Source organism: Dermacentor albipictus, chromosome 2, assembly GCF_038994185.2.
Source record: "Dermacentor albipictus isolate Rhodes 1998 colony chromosome 2, USDA_Dalb.pri_finalv2, whole genome shotgun sequence".
NCBI lineage: Eukaryota > Metazoa > Arthropoda > Arachnida > Ixodida > Ixodidae > Dermacentor > Dermacentor albipictus.
The window spans coordinates 182,815,117-182,841,103 of record NC_091822.1 but is presented as its reverse complement, the minus strand read 5'-3'; the positions used below and the strand labels follow the sequence as shown (position 1 = coordinate 182,841,103).

Genomic DNA, 25,987 nt, shown 5'->3' with positions numbered 1-25,987 from the left:
GTAATTAGTCCTAAAATGGTGCACAGTCCAGGGTTCTGTGTTTCTTGTGAAACGTGAGGGGACACGTTCTTCTAAGCATGATAATTTAACAAGGGATAGATCGTTTTTCCTGTTCATGTAATAAACCTTCTGCAAAAGTCGACGCCTGTAGATTTCGTGAGCTGTGATAATTTTAAACTTGTCAAATAAATGCTCGGTGTGTGAATCATACGGAACATTTGCTAGGACGCGTACTTAAGCTTAGGATAATCAGCCTTTAGAAACCAAAGGAGTCCAGTGACTGATATTATTGCAAAACTTGAACCCTATCATATATATATATATATATATATATATATATATATATATATATATATATACACACATACAGTGGAGTTTATAGCGGGTTCCATGCATGCAAAAAGCTGACGCTTATGTCCTCAGCGCGATGAATTCCGGCCTATTTCAGCCAAAAAAACTTAACTACTAAAGATCGCAACTGTCACGCCTTTAGCAGACGCCGATGAGTCACGTGACTGTTTTCGCCTCACCGTTGGAAAGAACACGACGCGAGTGTAATCGCGTCTCGACGAGGAATCTCGTTTCGTACTCGCCCGACGGTTTTGAGCGCATTCTTGAACCGATCTTGCGAAACATCCTGTATATGCCTACCACGCATCAACTGGACTCAGTGGGCAGATATCGAACAATGGTGTGAACAAAAGTGACGTCGAGAGCGACCTGTGCCGAAAATCTTGCTCAGAACCGCAAGGTGAATCTATCCGTCGCATGCATGGAGAAGGTACTAAATTAAATTAATTTCTAAGGTTTAACGTACCATAATCACGATACGATTAAGAGGCAAGCCGTAGTGGCGGACTCCGGAATAGATTTGACCCCTGGGCATCCTAAGCGTGCACCTAAATCTAACTACACGAGCGTTCTGGCATTGCGCCTCAGTCGAAATGTGGCCGTCAGAGTCGAGATTGAGCCCGCAACCGGGAGATGCAGCATCACAACGCCATAGCCACTAAGCTACCGCGGCGGTAAAGGAAAAGGTACTGCACTAAGGAAAAAACTAAGACGACAGAGAGTCTCTCTTACCTACGCAGGCACCTACAACGTACATAAAAGGCCACATGAAGGCCATTTTACACTTGAAATACTACAATAAGGCCGCATACTGGAGAGTACGCCTGTGAGCAGTGACTTTCTTTATTTAGCGGCGTTGAAATAAAAGCTGATTGTGATCACATAGCCTTCAAAGAGGAGTCAGAAAGCAAGCTGTGTCAAGTCGTGGAAATGGAACGCGATGGCGTTAAATGATAAAAAAGTAGTGTTCTCACTCAAACATAGTTCATGTGGAATAATGAGCTTGTTGCAGTTAATGCTCAAACAATTATTTTATAACATATCAAAGTGCTAACAATGCAAAAACATGGTAAACTAACGTTAAAAGCAACGACCACTCGTACAATATGTCACAACGCTGTTGTATAACAAAGCAACCGCATTCATAAAAAGCACTATAATAGAAACTTAACACTTGTGCATCTAGATTTTTGCGGAAGATGTGCGTAATAGTTGGCGTGGCATCCAATAAGGCCGTCCAATAAAGCCCCTACGTGCCCTCTGGAATTTTTTTAACTAAATGGAAACACTAACTCAGTTTCATCTGATAAAATATTTAAAAACTCTGTTCGTTAATTTCGGGGTGACGTATTGTTACTAAAGAAGAAATTAAGATCAAGCTTCCATTTTTCTAGCTTTGCAACGAAACCCCGGCACCCATATGTCAGCATGATGTCAGGGTTTCCTCGCATACGGGCTGTTGTTGAACGGTGAAAAGTTCTCCAAACTTAAGCTCACTCTCTCGTTCCTTTAGATTGCAATGTAGTCCATCTTTACTGATAAGTAAATTGACTAGGTCCGATAAGACGCCGCCAAAATCCATGACGTCAGTCATGGCTGGCTGTTGGGAGGACTCGAAATTGGCGTCGCCACCTGTCTCTCTCTCTGTCTCTCTCTTTGCTCTTTTCTGACTCATAAAGCTTCCTCTCATGGTCGGAGTGACTATTCTGCTGTTTTATGAGGATAGTGTTTAATACACTTCAAGCCATTTTGATCTTGAGTGTCCGTTTAAGAACTTTTGCATAGTACTCGTTGGCCACGGGCCAAATAACTTCTGGAAGCTGGCAGGCTTGTCCTTGTCGCCTTTTTAGTGTCCCGTGTCCACTATTGCGCTAGTCACTTGTGTTGATATCATTCGCCTCAAGCAACGACGACCGCAGTCAGAGAGAATAAACTGTTCCGGATCTACTTGTCGAACCGTTCGTATGCACGCGTCATTTGCTAAGCCTGTCCGGAGAAACGCTTCATGACGTCCACCAAGTCATCGTACACGGCTTCCCTGGCGGTGACGCCGATGGCGAACTCCTGGTGGCTGAAGCGATCGTCCGCCACCCGGAAGTCGAGCACCAGGTTGGGCAGCTTCTCGCGCAGGGTGTCCATGTGCTCCGCCGAAACCAGGGCGTCCGCTTGGCTCCAAAACAGGGCCACAGGCGCCGACACGCGCCGGAAGTCGTACTCCGGGGGCGTGGCCTGTAACATTGCGAGAACGCATCGAGTCACTTTCCTTACCGTCCACCAAATCGCAGATTACCAATGCAGTTACCACACTTTCATGCGCTTGAGTATCCTAAATATATGTTGCCGCGAACCTCTTGAATATACAGCTCGTCGTGTTTTTCGGCGTTCAGGTCACCACTGTAAAGTGTAACACTTTCCTCGTTTTTGTTTTTCAGCACGCATTAACCTGTATCGTCGTTGATAACTTTTATTATTTCTTTTCTTTGCTTTATATCACTTGAATAGGGCACGAAGGGACCATTGTATCCGTTATCTACCCTGCTGTTGTCATTCACGAGTTGAAGATTCTTCTAAACGTATTTTTTTCCTCTATTCCGTGAATTATCTCACCTACGTGTTTCTGCGCTTGTAGTGATGATCAGCGTAGTCGAACAAGGAATGTCGCCGAACCCAACGTTTCGACAAGGGGACTTATTTTCGTCAGGACAGTGATTGCTTTTATTTGTACCTCCCTGCTCTACCCCCTTATTTTTGTGTTATTTCAGAACACTGCAGATAAGAACACTATATAAAAGCGCTGCTATGGAAGCAGTTGCTGTCCTGACGAGGACAAGTCTCCTTGTCGATACGTTGGCTTCGACGACATTCCTTGATCGACAACTGCTCATCACTAGTTCATTCCTCCATCTTCCTGCAAACTTTTGGTTCGTTCGGTTCTTGTAGGTAATTCTCACACTAGCTTTCATTAATCTATTTTACATGTACATTTATCATCCTAACTCACTATCCCTCCTTCCTCCTTCTTATGTAATGCCCACAGGGACATTATTATAAGGTGCATGAATAATTAAGCCAGTTTCGAGTTACTTCATATGACTTTGTTTCTGTCTTTCGTTATATGCCGGAAATTAATTAAATATTTCATTTATTTATTTATTTATTTATTTATTTATATTCTAGACCTTAAGAAGAACACTTTGTAAACGAGGGTACAGTTCTAGAACGACGGCAAAAGAATGAACACAAGTAGGGGAACAATAATCAGAAACGAAGTCCGTAATGTGCAGGGATTATGAGCATTACGTTTTCCCATATCTTTAATGCCTTCACTGATGTGGGTTCCTTGTAAGGCAAGGGATCACTTCATACAAATCCAGAGAGCAGAATAAAGCTCAAAATATACAAAACTGGACGGGCGTCGTTATAATTTTCGTGAAAACTAACGAGGTCACTCATTGACATCACCCCTGGGAATAGCAGTCAAAATATTTATTTATTTATTTGCTTATTTATTTATTTATTTATTTATTTAGGAGGGAGAAAGCCATAGCCCTACGATAGTCATAGGCAGAAGGAAACAGTTTGTTCGACTAGTTGGTCTTGTATACCAGTTGCATAAAGGTCTCAGATGACATTGTCCTGTTCAGAAACACTGAGGACGAATTACAACAAATGATTGAGAACCTTGACAGAGAAAGTGTAAGAGTGTGGTTGACGATTAAGATCCAGAAGACAGAGATAATGTTCAATAGCCTGGCAAGGGAACAAGAGTTCAGGATCACCAGTCAGCCTGTAGAGTCTGTCAATAAGCAAAGTTTTTCTAGGCTAATTACTCCCAGGGGACCCTGGTCATGAGAAGAAAACTTACAGAAGAATAAAAATGGGTTCGAGTGCATGCTGCAGGCATTGTCAGATCCTGACTGTGAGCATACCACTAACATTGAAAAGGAAGGTGTACAATCACTGCATTCTACGGTGCGAACATATGGGGCAGAAATTTGGAGGTTGACAAAGAAGCTCGAGAACAAGTTAAGGACCGCGCAAATAGGGATGGAACGGAAAATATTAGGTGTAACGTTAAGAAACAGGAAGAGAGCGGTGTGGATCAGAGAGCAAACGGGGATAGCTAATTTTCCAATCGACATTAAGAAAAAGATGGTACTGGATCGGCCATCTATTGGGTAGGATCGATAACCGGTGGATCATTAGAGTTACAGAATGGGTACCAAGAGAAGGGAAGCGCAGTCGAGAACGGCAGAAAACTGGGTAGGGTGATCAAATAAGGAAATTTGCAGGCGGAAGTTGGAATCAGTTGGTGCAGGACAGGGGTAATTGAAAGCCATAAGGAGAGGCCTTCGTTCTGCAGTGGACATACAAATAGGCTGTTGTTGTTGTTGATGATGATGATGATGATGATGATGATGATGATGATGATGAGAGGTCTCGGAGCCCATCAAATCAGTTCGCCGCATCTTTCTCACAGTACAAAACTGCGGCAGTTCACGTGATCTCCATCATAAAAGCAACCCTTTGGTCAGAAACCAATTCTTACCTTACCATACACTTCTTTGTTGCGCTGTTCTCCGTAGTCAAACTTTCTAAAACGCCTCGTTGTGTAGACCTGAAATCAGGGAGGAGCGCATTTTACACGTAATTCCATAGGCCAAATATTAAGTCAGGTAAAAGGGAGCAACACAACCAACTACAAGTAACATCTAGGTCTATTTGTTTTTTCAGTTTTTCAAATTCATTGTGCGGTTACACGTATACATCATGTTTAAAAGCGGTGTCAACGACAAGCTATCGGCCATGTGTCACTATTTTTTACAGCAAAGCTGTTAGCCTCTCGATGCTTGGCATTTTTCGTGTCCGCGTGCGTTAGCAAAAATCTGGGCCGATCCCGGCGGCAGTGCAGGCCAGGACATGTCATGTGTGACAGTTTGAATTTGATTGTCGTTTTCGTAGACGGAATGACAACGGTGCCTGAAGATCTGGTAGATGAAACCGAACCATCGGAATAGATGTGTATTTGGTCCCCATGCGTCTCATTTATCAATAGCCGCGTCATCTGTTTCAGTGCTATTTTTGGTGAACGGCCTTTTTTTTTTTACACCAGAATGCTTAGGCACACCTGAGGCTGTTGGAGGCAATACGAGTGGAATGAAGGCCTTGCTGCTGCTGTGTATCCTGATGGACGGCAATCTGGGTGGGTGATTAGTTCAGACAGTGTGGCACGAAGTCTCTGCGAAGGCAAGAACGCCAAGTGGTGATCGGGAACGCGGGAAGGATGACGAATATTCCCCCTGAGGCAATCTACCGTAACATATGTTTGGACTGGGTGGACTTTGGCGAGCACGATTGCTGCAGGTTTCGACGCGCACCGAAGAAATCCTTAACACGTGCGCAATGCTTGGCCCTGTAAGCTTTCCAATGAGCGAACATTTGACTAACGCGCACTGAACAATACTGGAAGGCTGTAACGCAAGAAAACATAGAAATAGAGCTATGTACAACTGAAGTATGGAGCGCACAGATGTGCCCCATGTTTTCCAGCACGTGAATCTCAATACATGGGCAATCGACGACAGCCTCTAGGAAAGGCTTCGGTCGCTTATTACACCCAACAATCGATTGGGATTTCCATAGTTGACAATATGTCCGTTAATGGAGACTTGGTATGGTGTCACATGTTTACGTTGAATGCAATTTCTAGGCCGATACAGTCAAGCCTTGCGTTTGAAGGTATGCTGATGTCAAGGTTGCTGGCCGTTGCAATCGCGCGCGCACCTGAAGGCGAGTAACCAGAGAAGTCCAAAGGCAAAGGTACGGATGAAATACGGATGAATTCTGATTTTTCGGATGCTTATTGCACACCACTCTGACGCTCAAAGGTCGACATTACGTCAGCGGCCTGCTGTACTGTCCATTCTTTGTTTCCGAGCGAGTCTTTAGAAGTCCATAACGTAATATCGTCTGCGTATACGGTGTAGCCTAAGTCTGGTATTTGATCTAATCGTCTACAAAGATCGAATATTGCTATATTGAAAACAAAGGCGATATTATTGGCCCCTATGGTGTTCCTATGTTGGACATCTCGAAATTTTCTGACCGAATGCTTCCTAGGTCTATCGTTGTGGTTCTTCTCGCGAAGGAGTTGTGGATGTAAGTTAAGACGCGTTCACCGCAATTTATATCCTCCAGACCCCACAGAATGGCCTCGTGGGTCACGATGTCAAATGCGCTTTTCAGCTCCAACGCTACTATTAGGTTCTTGTTTCCGTATGCGACGTTGTTAAGCATTTCCTCCCTCAATAGTAAGAAAGCGTCCTGAGTGGACAGGCCTTCTCTGAGACATGTTGTACGGGGAAAGGGGTTTGTTTTTCAATGTGCGTTAGTAGTCGGCGCTGGATGACTCGTTCGGATAGTTTGTCTAGACAGGACGTCAAAGCTATAGTGCGTTAGCTATTCAACGATGGAGTTTTGCGGGTTTGGGGATTATGATGAGGTGTGCACCTTTCCATTCTTTGGGCAGGAGTCCAGTTTTACAGTAGTGAGAATTGAAGATTTGGGTCAGACGATCAAGAGTCGGACCGTCTAGGTTTTTAAGTGTACTATTGATTATCTTGCCTGGGCCTGGGGACTTGTCTCTGCGCTCGGATTGTGCTGCCTGAAAATTTCGGCCTCTGTGATTGGGGCGTCTAGTTTCTGGTTTGGTCGGCCCCGATAGTCCCTAGGAGTAGTTGCGTGCTGGCGGAGACCAGGCGTCGTGGTAGTGTACGTGTCTTTAAGTGCCTGAATGAGCTCTTGATCCGACCCTTGAAAGGAGTCGATTATCTTCTTTACGCGGGGCTCATTTTCTCTTTTGGTTTGCTGTGGATTTAGAATGCTTCGTAGTACCGCCCAGATTTTGGAGTTACTTAAGGTGTTTTGCTAGAAGCTGCAAAACTGAACCGAGTTATCCTTTTCTAGCTTATTTGCGTATTCGTTGGACCCCTGCGCTAGGGCTGCGAGTCGCTGTTGTAACTTTTTGTTTAGTTTTTGGCGTTTCCAGCGCTTTTTCTACCGGAAGCCTAAGAGGTGACGATCTACCACTGTGTTTTCTATCGTGCAAGTAATTAATTGGTGTAGATGTGCTTTCATTAGCCTCTTTAATCTGTGCTACCCCTTCGGTTAAGCCTACGGCTGTGTTGTTTGAGGTCAGGAAGCTATGATGTTTAGGAAATTTACCCCACCTGGTGATTAATACTTTGCCTAGTTCCTTGCAAATTTTTGGTGAGTTTGAGGCTCTACAGATGATGTCGAGGTCACTCTCCAGATTTTCGCCCAGATTTATCCAGGTTGCATGTTGGGCATGGCTAGGGAGAGATCGGGAGCCGTGTCTCTTCTAGCGCTGTTGTCAGTCCTTGTAAGGGTGTCAGGATGGTTTCGGATGGAGGTGTTTAGGCCATCTATAGTGTGTTCCACGAATATTTTTGGGACAGTCAGTAGCAGAGGTATTGTGCGTTCGCCGCTGCATGGATTTCTGTAATGTTGTGCAGGGAAGCATTTTGTGCAGGGAAACATTCTCTCGGGTATGGTATGATTTATTTGCTAATCTCAAAGAGTATTGCAGGGCCCTTTTAAGCCGCCATCCTTCTTAGCTCATCCTAGCACACTTTCCCTCGCACCCATAGCATACGGCGAGAGGGGTGCATTCGGACCTTACCCCATCTTTAAGCGCAAAATCACGGCGACAGTGAAAAGTCGCCTAAAGTGTCCAGTAATTGCTATCGATATAGCAAAACATGTGTATGAACACTGACAGAAGACGAAGAGGAACACTAACACAAGCTGTTTTTTTTTCATTAAACGGTAATATACATATTGCCTGCATGCTCACACTTAAACTTTCCGAACTGCAGTTATGGTCTCCTTTTCTTGAGGCTCACCTGGCCCATGTGCTTCATATTCTTGAAGGATGTCCCCGCAGGAGTGTCCTTTAGAAAGACGGGCATGCGAGTCTGCAAAAACGGAGGTTGGGGGAAGGGGGGGGGGGGGCATTTTGAGGGTCGCTCCGCATAACATTGAGCGTATATTTCTAAGATTGTTACCACTTCAATCTGTGTCAGCACCCCAGCGCACTGTTCATTTACAGCCGAAGCAGCACGTTAGTGACTGCTAAACTGAAAACATTACAGAATATGATGCTTAATGCTCCTCCTCCCACGTTTTTCTCACTATATGACGGGAGAGCTTTTTCAGACCTTCAGCCATGCTAATATCTCCAGTTTCTCATTGAAGTCAGCCTCCCTATCTCTTGACCCGCGAAAAGTGAGATGTTGATTGATGGTTGCTATAAGCGGTGACAATCTAAGAATGCTACACAAGCTCCACCCGCAATAAGAAAACCACCTGCCTGCCCTTCACCTCTGAAAGAGATCTGAGTCAGTTGGAGTCTATTAGCAGCTTAATGGCATTGCACTGCTACCGTAAGTACCAGATTATTCGTAAAATAAAAGCTCGTTGTTCCCGACTAAAATATTATCTTTGGCTGAACGCTGATGCGAGAACCACCCAAAAAGTTTGACAAGACGTTGAGGTTTCTTTCTAAAACCAGTGACACAAAGACTAATCTGTATGCAGAAAATAGTCGTTTTAAGCACGGAAAAAGCACTTCCAGTAAAATAAAATAAGCAAACGTAATTGTCTGGCGTATCTATGCATATAACCTTTTATTCTTAGGTTGTCTTAAGCTCTAGATAGAGCACTCGCGATTAAAGGAAATTATTTGCATCATGTAAAAATCTTTTTACAGCGAAGCCGTATGTGGCTGGGTACTGTGAAAAAATTGTGTGCGTCTATCGAGCTGTGTAGATAAAGAATTTCTCTACATACGTAAGCCGATCCCGAAGATAGTACAATACCGGGCCGTCTCGCGGCGGAGGTGAAGCAGGCACTCCGCCAACTTGCAAAAATAAGTTTAATATCTTAGATCCAAGCGCAATCCATATTAAATATTAAACTGACAAGAACAGATGCTACAATTTCACTCGTGTAGGCCGTATGTACGTTCGCACCAGCCTCTCTTTGTCGCCGTTCCAAGCGATTGCGTATCTCCTTTCCTTTCCTTCCACTCTCCCGTGGTGGCGATCCCGTAAGCGTGCTGTCTGCAGGGACCGCGAGGCGGAAAGAAATGCGAACCGTCCATGTAGCCTCGATACCGCAAATTTGGAACGTTTAACCGGAGCAACGGCCAGGTTTCAGAGAGAGTTTGTGGGGAACCAATTTTGTGTGGTCTGTGCTGTGTGCGACCGCCTGTGGTTTTCGAGTGACCTCACAACCATTACTGTACTGCGGCACGTCGAGCAACCCACGATCGCCTTGGCTGCGGTGAAGCAGTGTGCGCCCCTCGGAGTGCGGTGAGGTGCGTGTCTGTTCTACGTGCAGGGATTCGTTAGTAAAAGGTGTCGTGCCGCGTTTTTCAAGAATACGTGGGTATGTGGCTCACCGTCTTCCGAGACTCAACATCGTGGAGGAACGACTACTCGCGCCTGGCCTTCCATTTATGTGCATACGGCGTTTGACGCACGTCAATGGACAGTTCGGCATTAAGGGGCCTACATACAAAGCTTCGCTGGTCATCCATCCGCAGAGAGCGGAATGGCAATTATGTTTTAAAATAAATATATGGTTTCTTAGGTCTGGAAAACAGCAATTTCTTAGTACAACAGTGACTTTTATACGAGGATTTAACTCCGACTGCGAAGTTCTCAACTGAAACAAGGCATGCGGCTTTTGACATACTCATTAAAACTTCTTTCTGGGAGAGTTGTTGCGTACTTGACATAAAAGCTGTAACAGCGCAACCACATGCAACCACAAAGTAACAAGTAACAAAGTAACAAGTAACGTCCTTGTTACTTTGTGGTTGCATGTGTTTGCGCTGTTACAGTTTTTATGTCAAATGACATATTCAAGTTTTTTAAAGTTCGTTTCAGTGAAAGTACCCAAAGTTAACAGTTTTCCCATCGTAGACATTGCGTTTTTCTTTAATATCTGTTAAACATGGCTCACCGCATTAATTGGTCGAGTCTGCTGGCCGGAAATAATATTAACGATCCACGGACAAATGGCCCGGGTCACAGGGTAGCGGCACATGGTTGTCACGATGAAGTCGATGATTCGGTCGTGGGAGAGGAAGTCGTACCTGCCGAACAGCGCAGAAAACGTCTGCGCGAGCAATTAGACACCCACTGAGGACGTGCAACAGTTTTAATGACACGTAACACAGTGTTCTAGATGAAGGATAGACCAGGGGAAAGAATATGTGCCGGCTGAAATAGCTCAACAACCGCATTAATAACTGCTAGTATGACGTGGGCATTGTTCGTGTTGGCAGTTGGCTTCATTGTGTAAACAAATTTTTTCAGAGCAAGGCTGTCTATATATGGGGGGCTAGGAGCCCAAGATTTCTTCGTGGCGTAACGTCGACAGAAAACTATCGTCATCTATGGCTCATGCCTCCAAATACAATGCCTCATATCCCCATAAGGCAGAGGCTACAAGTACACAGCAAGTGAAGCGAACGGTGCATACATTCTTTGGAATCACGCATACAGTACACAGAACAGCACACGTTTCAATAAATAACAAGCTCAAAGCAAGCATCCGAATCACATAATTGATCAGCCGCTCCTGCACCTACAAGCAATGCGAAGCACGTAGCACTCCCCGCATACGTTTCCCTGTAAAGATTACTGCTGCGCAAGCTGTCGCGGCGACGGCAGCTTGACTGTAGCATATGAAGCGGGAGTGACGTAACTACACTTTCGGGGTGCGTAAAGGAACCCGTCTAGCAATTGATTTGTGTTGTGACAGTGTTATAGAAAGGACACGTATAGTGAGGAGTCCTGATGAGCAGGGAGCATACGAGAAGCGGCGAATTTCTCTTCTTTCTGGTCAACGCTTTGCAGGTGCACGAGCCAAGTCGCAGACCGTCCGTCGAAATGCCTCACGCTAATAATTAGGTAAAGGGAATGTCAATGTCACCAGATAAATAATTTTAACCTTCATCAACATGGGTAATCGTTCTAGTTGTCGTTTACAGCTTCGCTGTCCAACCATTTTCACAGCGTGAATTGGAGACCATATTCTTCTATTTAATAGTAATTTCGGGCTTTCACAATTCAGGAGCTCCATGTACTCTGCTCATTTTCTCTGCGCAAATATAATATATTCTTTAGTGAATGCTGTGATTACCAGTAACTAGGAACTTTAATTTTACTTCAGGTCTGTTTATGAAATGGCAAAGCAAGAGCTTCAAATATTATCTTTAATTTACCTAATAGGTAGTATACACTGCATAGGGATCTGGCAACACTGGCTGCATCCGACACTTCCCAGAGTCACAGCTGCGAAGCGCCTGTATGTTGTGGGGCCTAGTGCAGATCAACAATCGTAGTCGTATGGCTAATCAGGACTCTAAAATGCAACAGTTGCTTGCATCGTCCACCAATTAATGAAGAGCGAACTTCACTGAGCCCCTCCCTTTCGATGATAATTATGATGACGATGATGACGATGATGATGACCCTTTGGAACTGGCTGGTGCCATGTAACTTCTGGTCAAAGGTAATGGTATGAAAAAAAGAATGCAGACTTGTGTGAACCTAAAGGACCACAACTCAATTTACAGCCAAGCTGGTTCTTTCGAGCAGTTGCAATAAACATTTCAGATACCTGTAAATAAATCACGCACACAAAGAGCAGGTGCACTTTGCAGCCGCTCGCCGATGTTAGCGACGCGATACCTACGTATCGTGAACGTGGAATTGTGAACGTGGAAACCATTAGAGGGCGCGTATTATTTTACCGTACACAGACCGACATCATGCTGATGACGCAAGGATTCGAAACCATGGACGCCTAATCTGTAAATGAACAGACCAGCACACTGCGCATATCATGTGTTGTTTCAATGCACCGTTCTCTAAAACTGAGAAAGCTTCGCTTACTTTGACAGATATCAGGGATGTGTGTATCCGAGTGCACGCTGTTAAAATGTATGAAGTCGCGGTGTGCGAGGCCTTCGGAGCGGTTTCTCCACCGGTTTCTTTTTTGTTTCTTGTTTCTGCATATCTTGCACAAAGCCTGCCTTCATGCTAAGAAAGCTCGCTTTGATATTGTAGCTTACAGCAACACAACTTCATTGGATACAGCGTAGTTTAATATCGATCTTGTCCCTTTAAAGGAAACACGTCATTTGCATTCAAGGTCGACTCTACTTGCTTTGTCATAGATATCGAGAAATTTCTGTAAGTGACAATCGCCGATCAGTTATTGACTTTGCAACATGAGGAAGTGATGCTTGACCATTCACTTCTGAAGTAAGTGTTGCTCAAATGCCGCATAGCGTTGCATTTCATATTGACACGTGTACTTATCTTTATCGGGCGACCACGTTTAGCCGCCTAACAAATGTTTGTTAGGCGGCTACAACAGCCACAACACAACACAACACCACAACACCTCCTAAATACCATATAATAAATATAAATAAACACTTTTAGAGGTGAAAACTTTTCAGTGAGCTCCAGCCCCCATACAAAGTGAAGAAATCTGCGAGCATTGCATTCGTCTACAACCAGTGGATGTTCTACTCACCGCCAGCTCGTCCAGGATGGGCAGGATGCGATAAATTGGTGACGTCATGTTATGGAGGCGTATCGCTGGTGCCATAGCCGAAAACAGCAATATCTATGCGACGATGAGAGAATCAACAAAACAGTAGATATGTTTTTTTGCGAATTGTCCTGCCGAAGAAACAAGCTAACGATGATAAGTCAATTGCTGAAAGCGTTTCGAAAAGTGGTAAATTCGAAACGCGATAGTCAACTTAGTCAATATCGAATCAACTTAAGAGCGCGCCCAATATTGTTCACTGCTAAAGTACTATGCTGGCGTCTGTAAGGCTTGGTATGCCACTTAGATTGTGGAGATAAATCATATAAACACTGTCGTTTGTTCAGCGAAGCTTTACTGCTTGCGACTGGATTTTCTTTTTTTGCATGAAAGGAATTTCTGCACATGTATGCATAACTTTTGGTAATAAGGGTGAGTGTGGGTATACAATGTGTAGGAAAAGCTACTGAGAAATATTAAACTTCCAGTCATGCTTTCGCCATGCATAAAATATCGTGTTCACCGGTTCAAATGTGCATCATGAAAGTGGCTTCGGAGATTGGCACCGTGCACGCGTGTACACGTAAATGAATTTAAATTATGGGGTTCTACCTGACCAAAACCGCGATCTGATTATGAGGCACGCCGTAGTGGGGGACTCCGGATGAATTTCGGCCACCCAGGGGTTCTTTAGCTGTAGTACGGTAGCTAGCCGGGCGAGTCAGTACTTCTGCATTATTATTACTTACAGCGGGCACTAAAGAACAAGGAAGAAGAAGAGAAGGAAAACACGAGGGCTGTGTTTCGTCCCTCTTCTTCGTCCTTGTTCTTTAGTGCCCGCTGTAAGTAATAATAATGCAGTTCTTTAGCTGGCACTCAATGCATGGTACACGGGCGTATTTGCCTTTCGCACCCTTCGAAATACGGCCGCCGCGGCCAGGATTCGATCCCGTGACCTCTTGCTTAGCAGCGCAATGTCAAAGCCACTAAGCAACCACGGCGGGCGGATTTACGGGCACTTCGGCGGCTAAATCAGCAGCAAATAGTACACTGACCCTAATTCTCGAAGTCGTGTTCATTCCCCTGCCGACTAATATTGAGGCACTCTAAGCATTCAAACGATGTTCCAGGCATAGCCTTTCCAGCCCCGTTTCTACCTCTTAATATCAATTAGAGTGTAAACTGCTCGCGTTTCATCCGTAACCGATACATGTGTCCTTTCACGTCTTACACGCTGGCTCTTTAGTGGGATCACACGCTTAAAAGCACAGCAATATGTAGGATTCAATGGACTATTTGCAGGGTTGGGGGAATAATTGATATTTAGAGAGCACGAATAGTATGAACTTCAAAAGGGTCCGCAGTGGAGCTTGTTGGTACTGCTTCACGACGAAGAAGCAGCGTGAGACAAGGGTCAAGAAAGAGTGTGTGTGTGCGTTTGTGTACACACACACACACACACACACACACACACACACACACACACACACACACACACACACACACACACACACACACATATATATATATATATATATATATATATATATATATATATATATATATATATATATATATATATATATATATATATATATATATATATATATATATATACACGCCATGGCGAACACGTTATACATCGCGGATGCGGGGCCTCAAAGACGTGCGACGTAATGACCACGCGTTTCTCCCGCATTTACTTCCAAATCGCTGCTCGCCGCTGAATTTTATTATCTTATGAGCTTTTTTTTCTGTCATGAAGGCTAATCTAATATTCTTTCCTATTCGATTCTTTTTAATTCAAGAAATGCATTTAGACATTGTGGAACATTCTTCTATAAGCAACGAGATCGATACGAGTTGGGCCTGCACTTCTTCGACGACCGAATAATAAATAAAATGTGAATTCTCCTGAATAATTCTACTCCAATAGAAATGTGATTGTTGCACACGTGACCCAGTTCTTTCGGAAATACGTGGATATTGATTTTGCGCAACGTTTACCACTCGTTACGTAGGCGTGCCTCGCCCTACAGGCCACACGCAAATTTTTTGTCTGGATTGAGAAAGGCATTTTGTTATTTGCCCGATCTCACCATGTTTGGCTTCCTTGAACATGATGTGTGGTGCTGTAGCACACAATACACGCAGCTCGTCGAACGAACGCTTCATCAAGTTGACGTCATGACGCGCTGTCAGTATTTTTTTTTTGTTACTGCGATTATCATGGTGCACCAGATACATCACCTTTCAATTTTTTTCTCAATTACAGGCTTCTTAGTCGATCTGATGCCCAGTTGTTAACGGCGTTAGATTTGTACGATAACATGAAATAGTAATAATATGAATAAAAATTCAGAATGAGATAGTCTCCATGCAACCTTTATTGTATCTTACTTTGTTTGGGTACCGGAAATGCTCGCTTTTTTACTTGGATGTTCTCCAATTTCAGGTGGTGATTTGCTTGAGTTGCTTTACATAGCGAAATTGCTTTAGCACCCGACACACAGTTAAAGGTCAAACAGGCAGTTCAGATAGTTTGTCAGGCATGCTGACTCAATCCCTACCTAACGATGAAGTAGTAAGGTACTGATTAATTCAGCATGACTTCTCTCTCTTTCTCTGTAATAAACAAGCAAATTGATTACCCGGAAAGATTTGCGATCTGCAAGTGCACATAGCATGTAACGTGTGTAACCGTAAGTTTCCTTTTTTTTTTTTTGCTCGAAATAAATTATACGAAAATAGCAGTTCGTTCGTCCCGTGCCCATTGTGCCAGCGTAGTTCAGTGCTAAAACAAGTCGTCTTTAAGGAAAATTTTTTTCCAACATTTCTAAGGGCCCAGCATGCTTCCGTTACGCCACTCTGCTGCTCCAACATTTCTATTCGAATTGACTCAAGGTTTTCGCGGTTCCAGCAGCTCAGAATCATTGCTGAAATGGCCTAATTCGCATGGCTCCTTGTCATGCCTTTTTTTTTGTGTGTGCTTTACAAACCTTGTTGTTGTACTCCGGCTTCTCGGAAAGTAATCCTAACAGCGTTGCTGCGCCCAGGGAATGCCCGACGAAGAGAGTCTTGTTGTGACCAGTGACGTTAAGCACGAAGTCGATCGTGTCTGCCACGTCAAATTCACTGATTTCATCCAGACTGCAAACAGAACACACGCACACAAATTTATATATATAAAGCCACAATCCGTCAAGGTTCAGACAATGCACTATGCTTTCTTTAGGGTCTTTGTTTGTTGGCTTCTATGATTGTGACTAACAAAAATCGGGCCCCTCGATTTCCTTTCTTTGGTTAATTTATACTGTATGTATATTAGGCACTTCAGTATTGAAGATACACGTCCTACAAAATATCAGCTCATTTTTGTCGTGACACTACTGTGGCACAACCAAGACGGGACATATAATCTCACCTGAAATCCCACATCTCTTTCTGGTACCACGTGTAGTTGACGTGTCTGGACTGGCTGTTTCCCCTCACGTTACCCAGCCACACGTCAAACCCAGCGTCCGCCAATACATAGGCTGCAGCAAGTAAAAAGGCGTAACGTGCCTTTAAGATAAAATAGCTAAGCAACGACTGCTGATTCAACCTGTTCTTGTCGCATTGTAATAATCACGAGCTTGTCAAGTTGTTTTGCATTTACTCGGAAGTATAAAAGCGTAAACACCAAGACATGTTGTATCACTGTTCATCACTTCAAGCCTTCACCTTCCCGTAAACTTCTGTCTTGTGAAGGCCAAAAAATTGACAGTAACGTTATCATATACGCTAAAGTGGACAAAGGCTAAAGCCTGCGTGCTCACGAGACAGTCACTAAATTACTTGACATCCTCATTTGAATGAGTTGTTACTTACTATTACCTGTTTTCTGTTTACTTGTTTTAATGCGAAAGCATTATAGGACTCATGAGGCGGAAAATCTGCCAAAATTTAAAGATCGAGGGTTCCACTCAAACTAAAGATCCTGGGTTGGAGTGCCTTGATTAACGCTATTCTAATTACTACGTCTTAAGTAACTTCGACCTAATCAACACCAAGGATTGTGGATTCGACTTCCACCAGAGGTCGTGGTCTCGGGTGCCTTAATTAACTGCACCCTAACTAACTCTGTCTTAGTGATATTCGCCTTAATTAACACCCAAGCTGTTGGTTCGACCCCCACCGATGGTCATGAGTTTGGTGCCATCATCCAAACACCAGTGCCGCCATTAATTTGGTGCCATTAAATTTTGGTGGCATAAAACCAGACAGTGAAATTTTCGACCCATGAGCCATCTAATTAAGGCCAACGTCGATTGCGATAACAAATTAGCAGACAGCCATACGAAGTAAGGATAGTACTTTTATCGCCCGTATCAACTTATAAACATTCGCTTGCTGACTAAATTAATAAGCGTGGAGTCAGCGCGCACATCAAACATGAACACGTCACACTCGATAAGTGCGGACGCTCGCTGTCAAAACGCTGCGTAAGGAAACGCGGCAGTAGCAGCGAGCGAAGTAACATTCGTGCTGTCTATGGCTTGAACGCAAAGCGAGCGCCGCGGACACACAGGGCACACAAAGCTACGAGCCGCCAACGTACCTAGACTCTGCCCCCAACGCAGATCGCTTTAAAGATCCGGCCGCACGACCGTGAAATTAACGCTCGTGTTCCATTTGTGGCTCGGTGTTGCGTTGACGCAGACAATGTCGCCGACCCGCGACTCTCGACCGTGCTGGATAGACTGACTGGACAATCGCCGCCCACACGGTAGCAGAAGAGAATCCAGACCATCCTCACCAAAGAAGGGCTTAAGCGCGGTGTTGCCCTCATTCTTCTATCATCTTTCTTCCCACTTCCCTTTCCCCACAGACATTGAGCCTTGCTCCCATTAGAGCTGCAGAAGTATGCGTCTCTTCTTCACTTCAACCCCGGTAGGTAAAGAGCAGGCAACTCGTTTTAACCTCGCTCTCCCTCCACTTTCTTAGTTTCCTGCTTCACCTTCTAAGACTTTCTCACCAGCATGACTGACATCCTTGGTTACGAAGTGTGTGATTACCGCGCGACCGCAACCCTACTCATCCTGCAGGCGTGTGGCACCTTAACCATCCCCCCAGCTGGCACCTGAACGTATAACCTCTACGGCGGCTCCACGAACCTCGGCCAAGTATTTAGTGCTCAAAGTTCGGCTAGCTGGTTCTACGTCAAGTGCATTATGTCTCCACGCAAGAGCATCTACTCATTGACCGGTGTTGCAGTAAGAAAAACACCTCCTTCCGAATGTACTCACGCAAGCTCTGTTCGGGCCCGTTGACCACCCACACGCTGGACGAGAAAAGAAGTGCGTGCATGAGTATCACGGGCGGCCGCGGCTGGAAGCGACGTGGAGGCGACGAGGACGACGACCGGAGCTCATCTCGACCGTAAGGGATCCTCTGCAGGGGCAGCACGTACCCATCGCGCGTGGTCACCACGTACTCTTGCACCAGGTAGCCCTTGTCGGCGATTATCTCCGTCTGCGTAGATGGCAGTACTAAATACTAATTTGCAATAATTAATTATTTGGTACATATGACTTAGTTTAGCATTTCATATTAACTTCAGCTTCGCGAATGCCGCACCTATTCATTGTTAGCGTGCCCATTTATTTACGAAAAAAGAATAGTTTAGCATTTCATATTAACTTCAGCTTCGCGAATGCCGCACCTATTCATTGTATGCGTTTCCATTTATTTACGAAAGAAAGAAGCATGATATACAATAGAACAGTGTGCTGGAGAAGTTAACGTCATAGATAGCTACATGAAAAAAAATTGGAGGACGCTTAAGCTTCGCCTTCAAGAGTGGGACGCGACAGCGTTCCCGTAAACCCGCCAAGGGGTATAAGACAATTTACGATGCGCCCCGCATCGGACTTAGCGCCCACCTATCACGCGGTGAGCGTCGAGCAACGCAGCGTTCGGCGCGGCAACGAAACGTGCGCCTGAGCGAACGGAACGAACCAAAGAACTCGGTGTCTCGGAGGGGAAACGATCTACGCCAGCCAAACGTCGTGATCGGTACGGGCAGAGAGATAGATAGTAATCTAAACCGGGAGCACGGCGAAGCGTCATCAGGGGAGAGGGAGTCCCGCGACGCGCCTGGCAGCGGTCCCAATGCGCGCGCGGCGCGCCTCCTGTCGGGGCAGCGCCGTACATTGAGAGGAGGGGGTCTTCTGTGTTTGCCGCAAGATGGCTCTGCGTGTGCGGAAAGCGCAGAAGAAATGCAGCGGAAACGAACTTCGCAACTCGTGTAATTGTGACTTCTGTACGTTACATGTTCATAATTACCGATATACACCGCAGTATAACTTTACACGGCTCGTTTCGAAGGCAACACCGCATTCACTAGAGGCGCGTTTGCACCGTTTGGAAGCATCGAACTCGTGGCTGAGTGGTAGCGTCTCCGTCTCACACTCCGGAGACCCTGGTTCGATTCCCACCGGGCCAATCTTGGAAGTTGCTTTTTATTTATGAAGCGCCTGCCGTGATTTATCGCTCACGGTCAACGCCGCAAACGCCGACACCGACACCCGACGCCGACGACACCGGCTTTTCTGCGACACGAGCTCCTTAACGCTATCGCGTTAAAAAACTAAGCGATAAGATGCGTTTGTTTGTTTGTTACACCTTCATCAACTCTTTCGTGCTGTCTTGAGTTGGGGCGATTGGGTTTTCTTAGACGTACATGGATGATGGCTCTCCGTCTACAAGAGTAGTTCTGGGAAGTTTATGACTGCATGAATATTAACGGTAATTACAATTTACAACTCTCCTATTACTGATCTAATTGTACACTAAGGATAAATAATAAATTTAACTTTATTCTTAAATTGTGCTTCTAGGATTGAAAAGCTCCCTTTGACCGTGATAAGGCAGAAAATAGGGGAAAACAAGAACAGGTGGTGACGTCTTCTTTGAAATTACCGCACAGGCTTTTCTTGACGTCATGGATATCACATAATTTTTTTCAGTTTAGGTAATTGTTTACCGATAAAAAGTGGTTACATTGTGTTCTAATTAAATGAACCAATCACTAATTCTGAAAAGTTTGTAGACGTTTTACTGCGCTGAAATGGTACAAATACGACGAAATACAATGAAGTTGGGGACGTCACAGTGACGTACAGCGGCACTGAAATTAGGACGCGGACTGCAAGGAAAGTATGGCCTTGGTTTTTTTCGCTAATAATCAAGATTTTTAAGCCCAATAAATGAAAATACAGTTTAGAAGCATATTATAGCAGTCTATGATGAAGCAGTGTTTGTATTTGATCTGCCTCTCATGACAAGAATGCTTGTCGCTCGAAACAGGGCCAATCACTTCATATCTCAAAAATTATGGGGTTTTACGTGTCAAAACCACTTTCTGATTATGAAACATGCCGTAGTGGAGGACTCCGAAAATGTCGACTACTGGGGGTTCTTTAACGTGCACCTAAATCTAACCTGTGTGTGTCTGCCTTTCACCCCTATCGAAATGCGGCCGCCGTGGCGGGGATTCGATCCCGCGACCACGTGATCAGCAACCCAACACCATAGCCACTGAGTAACCACGGCGGGTTACTTCACATCTCCTAACACCCTTTTGGACGCTTTCCCGCAATCGAAGCTTCTTGCCGCTGCAGATACTTGGCGTGACTGACAAAGGGCGTTAAAGTGACCGCACAGCAATCTGTCAGCACCGAAAAGCAGCCAAGCGCATTCTGACAACGCCGTATCACTCATGATTTATTTCTGACGTGCCTCTGGGGAAAAAACAACAACACGGGATTAAATGCAAAAAGCTATCTGTTGGCACACGTCTCATGCAAACAACTTTAAGTTATGCAACGCTGCGTTTTGGAAGTTGGCAAGGTTTTGGTGCATCGGGCTATGCACCCGTGGCTTTCTGAGGCACCAAGGCAGTAAGACCGACTGTCTGTGTGAAAAAGAATCTTTAAAAGAGCTGTCGCGTATCACCTCAGGATAGCAGAAGACAGACCACATCGCTGGGTTGGGGCTTATTCTAGTGTTAATGCGAAGCATTTTTTTGTCTCATCTCAGGCACTTCCTGGTAGGCAGTTATAGGTGGGTTTCTGTCTCGCTTTGTCTCGCGCCTTTTCAATAAAAAGAAAACTCGAGTGCCCGAAGCTGGGATCGCACGAAGTACCTCTGGCTACAAGCGCAGCAGACGGATGCTGTAACCGCTAGGCCACGTGATCACGCGCATACTTGTCTGGTGCCAGCGTCAACTACACGAACGACGCGTGTGTCGCATCACGCACCAAGAGAGAGACCACGTGCGCGCGCGTACCGGTTTCCCTCTTTCCTGTATGTCACGTGCGATAAGCGTTCAGAATGCACCACATTCGGCGTCGACTCAGCTTGTAACGGAACACGTTGTGACATTTCTGCGGCGTAGCAAAACCAAAGTTGTCGTCATGGCATCGCCGTCATACCATCGTCTTCGTCTTGCTCCTGTCGTCGCACACACACTCGCGGCTTACGGAATTGCTTAATTGCAGAATTGTAGTAGAATACTTTGTGGAGGGCAGGGGTCCCCCTTAGCAGGATCCAGTCGTTTAGTGTAATGAAACAGGCATGCAAGAAGCTGGCAACATAAGCCACCCCCATAGTGGGTGTTTGCTTTTATATGGGTATTTTTTTTCCGCCCTAAACTACAGGCTGCATCTCCATCTAAGCATTTGCGTCATTAAGTTAGGCTTATTTGCCTGAGTGCGTTACGTTTGCGTAAACGTTCGATTGCATTTACGTCATTATTTTATTTGCCCAAAATAGCGCTTAATTCATTTAATTTTTGCAAGCATATCGTTCATCAGCGTTACATTTGAATAACATTTACTTTACCACTTGCGCAAACATCTTCGAAAGCTTGGCTTAACAACGGTTCCCACAAATACGTGGGATCCGCCGATTGTCAAGTGTATATAGCATTCTGTCTTCTGTTCTGATTGTTCCTTTATGCATTTATTTATCTATCTACTTATTTGTTTTGTTTCTTTGTTTGTTTGTTCGTTCATAAAAGGATGTCCGTAAAGAGTGAAGATAATGGTTCATGAATAACTGTAGCCTGTAGGCATTAATTCGTCGTTGCAAACAATGGAACATGCTATTTTGGGCGAGATAAGGCAAACTGCGCTCTTATAAAGAATACATTTCAATAGTTATTAAGAAAATGCTGTTAGATATGAGAAATTTGGATATCTTAGTGCATGCCATACCTTGCACATACCTTTAACCTTCCTGAAGAATGCGAGAAACAACATACGAATCGATCTCCCAGTGCCCATGGAGGAAGTGAATAAAGGAGCAGTGAGCGTCACGTAATAAAACTGAAAGCCAACAAAGTTGGTGCAGCCCGTGGACGTACCACGGTAGGCTTTAGTCCCTCCTATCGCTGCGTTCATTGCGCACTCTTTCAGAAAAAGACGGAACAGACGTGGCAGCTCAAATATATTGTGAGAAATGTGTGCATGGAATGGTTGGCAGAATTTCTGGGTGAGAGAGAAAGAGAAAAGTGAGAAGGGAAAGCCAGGGAGGTTAACCAGGCTGAGGCCAATAAGCTCCCCTGCAGTAGGAAAGGAGAAAATAATACGGCAAATTAAGTTGTGATAGTTGTGAGTGTCCGTAGCGCATACCCACAGTGGGAGATCGGCTGTAGATAGGGTGGCTAAAGGAAACAGATAAGGACAAATTGAATTATAAATTGGGAAGTTGTCACTTAAAGTTGTAAACTCAAGGGTGCGAGTGCTTTTCGTGATTTGTATCTCTTCTTTATCACTCTGAATGTGTTTCAAAGGATCAAATAACCTCAACACCAGTTAGGTACCTTGAATTCGAATCAAATCGAATGCTTCCACTTAGTGCTATTAATCTTATTCAGTGACTCGAAGGCAGCACTCCAGTCTTTGCTATCAGCTCTGCGGCGTGGACCACACGAACAACTTGGAGATTACAGAACTATTCGATACGTTGACTGAGAAAGCACACCACGTGACATTTCAGTGGCTTCCAAGTGACTGCCGCGTCATGGGGAACGAACACGCCGATAACGCTGCTCGGTCGGCTCTTCAAAGCGACGAAGAGGAGCCGATGCCTTTATCAAAGACAGATGCCGCTAGTAAAATTCGAATGCTTACCCGTGACATCACGTTCTCCTCGTGGAACACAGGAAGTTTTCAAAACAGCCGGCTGCTGAACCTTGGCTCCTCTCTACGCCTTTGCATTCCAGCTGGACTCTGCCGCCGCGAAGCTACCCTGCTTTGTCGAATTTGGCTGGAGGTGGCCTTCATTAAGTCTTTTGCATACCGAATCGGATGTGCGGATGACTATGGTAACGAGGACACTCTTCAACACCTTCTCGGTGACTGCCCTCGCTACAATTTACAGAGACGATCGCTCGCAATCGCGATAGCGGGCTTTGAACAAAGACCTCTAACATAGGAACTTATTTTAGAATGCCGACATCACACACCATCACAGCGGAGAACGACGAGAGCACTGTTTCAGTATTTAAGAACAGCAGAATTGGACAAGTGGCTGTAGCCCGAACAGATAGGACTGCAAGTGCTACTGTGCTGTGCGGGGACGGTATGGGGTGACAGTGACCGACTGTGATTGTATGTCTATGGTTCTTTCTTTCTTTATCTTTACTTTGCTATCACTTTACCTCCCCTTCTCCTCCCATTCCCCTCTCTCCCTAGCGTAGGGTACCTCCCTGCCTTTCACCTTTCTTCTGTCTCTCCCTCTCCCTCTTGGAAATTTCGAATGTTTCACCTTACACCTTACTACACCTTATTACCCCTTACTAGTACACGAGCAATACACTTTCTCCTACTATATATGGGCAAGCATCTGTTTACGTGACAGGGAAGCCAACCGGAATGGAGTGGCTTCATGTGACTTTGAACTCCGCTCTCCTGTTACGCTCGCTAACGCAACAGGCGTGTAACAGGCGTAAGTGATGCGTCACTCGGCCAACGAAGCGGTACGCAAAATTATTCGTCGTTGATATCACCGCAGTAATTGAGCTCCATTATTTTTTAATAACGTGCTCTACTAGACAGCCTAAACGTTAACCTAAATGATTATCTACGACCGGCAATTTTTGTTTATGGTTAGAAGCATCGATCTCGAGGCCATCACTTTTTTTTTTGCTGTAATAACCTCCTCACTTTGACCACCGTAATAAAAGTGTATACACACAAAGCTCAATGCGTGACCGAGACCAATCACCGTGATTCCAGATACCCTCCACACAAGGCACCACGTTTAACGAGAAATGTTAATTGACGCCAGCCTTGTCTTAAGCCTAGACTACAGCATACATGCTAAAACTACAGCCTGCGACATGACATCGTTCATTTTGGCTGGTGGCAAGCTTGGCGCAGGTCGTCGCACTTTCGTATGCGACATATACCACAGCAGTCATCAGTCTTAAACCTTCCAATAATGTGTTCCCTGTTTTATTTGCCGTTTAAAAATCCTGCCTGAATATTTCCTTGGCAGCTTTTTTTTTTTCTGTCCCTGCTCAGTGAAACCTCACCCTCGGCGTTTTATTAGCTTCTTGTTGTCGCTGCCTCGTCTTTGGAAGTTCTTAATGGACCTGGGACTCTTTTCAGTAAAGGGCCATTCCTACACTATATTATACTGCAGATACACCACTTGCAAACGTTTCCAGAGAGGAGACCAGGTCGTACGCATATAAAATGTCGTTTAAGTATGCTCGCTTCTCGCATGCATGCCTCCACCCACCCCCACTCTCAAAGAGGAAGGAAGAAAGAGTAAATAAGTATTAGCAACTTATCTCGATGTCGTCCGTCAAACATGCTCACACTTCATAAAGACGTGCTAACTTACGCGATGACTTTTCTTCGATATTTTATGTCTCCTTATTTAGTATAATCATGACGTCGTTGTTATAACGACATGATGGTTTGAAGTAAACAAAGTGAATCAGCCCCAATGTTGGGGACGATGCATGGGCGCATCGATATCCAAAACAACATGAAAGAGATAACCGATGTGCAGAACAAAAAGCGATATAACGAGGCAATCACGTATTTACCACGTTCCTTTCGGCGTCTGGATCCACGTTGCCCACCGACAGTTGACGCAGCCAGAGTAGCGACGCCAGGAGACCCACAAGTGCCCACAGCGTGTGGTATTTTCTTTCAAACGCCTTCATCTGGCCTTGGCGTCCCGGAGTGAGTAATGCGATTAGCGGCTACAGAGCGGTTCACTCAGCAAATGCTCGTAACTCTTTCCGTTCCGTGGAGCGTTCGGCACAAAACAGAAAGAGCGATTCCTCTCGGTGTCTGACCTCTCTAAACCTTTACTCGGGAGTGTCGCGAACAGTGACAAAAATGCAACGGGCATTTTCATGGAAACGGAACGCCGATAAAACCAACCCTCTTGCCCCTCCGTCCCGTCTTTTTTATATTTTTTATTTGCTTCGTTATCGTCGCATTCCTACTCGCGTTCAGTCAGTGACCTTGGCTGCTTAACATCTTTACGTGCGTCGCTCTGTGGCGCACGTAAATGGTGGCGCTACTTTTTGTTGTACAACGAGAGGCGTCGAGTGATTTCCTGCTGGTCCGCTACAAACACAGGTGCAACGCTTTCGAACTCATGTCCTTTGGCCCTGGAGTTTGGACCCGTTCACGTAGCGGTCAAGCATCTTTAGTGTGCACGGTAGTGCCTCAGTCTCTCAGGAGGTCCGCGAAATGAAATATTTGGGGAGAGGGTCCAGTTGTCGAGTCGGGCTCAATTCTCATGGTGTTTAAACGCCAGAGGACCCAGATGAGCGAAGGTGTCGTATCGGGCCTAATGAACTCGTCCCCACGGACCATTTTGACACGGATCAATCTGCTTCACGATGAAAAGTGCGACATATATAGAGAGTGATGAGGCGTCCAGTTTAACCAGAAAGAAATCAGGT

The 25,987-nt window shown here is 45.1% G+C and overlaps 1 protein-coding gene and 1 pseudogene across 3 annotated transcripts; both read right to left on the bottom strand.

Moving 5' to 3' along the window:
- Positions 1-1,363: 1,363 nt before the first annotated feature.
- Positions 1,364-25,351, bottom strand: LOC135919403 (lipase 3-like). 3 transcript variants are annotated; one of them, XM_065453222.1, is made up of 9 exons: positions 25,115-25,351; positions 18,297-18,522; positions 16,433-16,544; positions 16,008-16,158; positions 12,991-13,083; positions 10,402-10,557; positions 8,277-8,348; positions 4,901-4,969; positions 1,364-2,580 (listed from the first exon to the last, which is right to left on the bottom strand). In XM_065453222.1, the coding sequence occupies exons 1-9, from the start codon at positions 25,232-25,234 to the stop codon at positions 2,332-2,334; spliced, it is 1,248 nt and encodes a 415-aa protein (XP_065309294.1). In that variant the 5' UTR covers positions 25,235-25,351; the 3' UTR covers positions 1,364-2,331. The 3 variants fall into 3 exon arrangements, with proteins under 3 accessions (XP_065309294.1, XP_070389274.1, XP_065309301.1); XM_070533173.1 differs by having other exon boundaries at positions 4,906-4,969; XM_065453229.2 differs by lacking the exon at positions 25,115-25,351 and adding an exon at positions 23,187-23,644.
- On the bottom strand, positions 9,218-9,392 carry LOC135920570 (U2 spliceosomal RNA; annotated as a pseudogene).
- Positions 25,352-25,987: the final 636 nt, after the last annotated feature.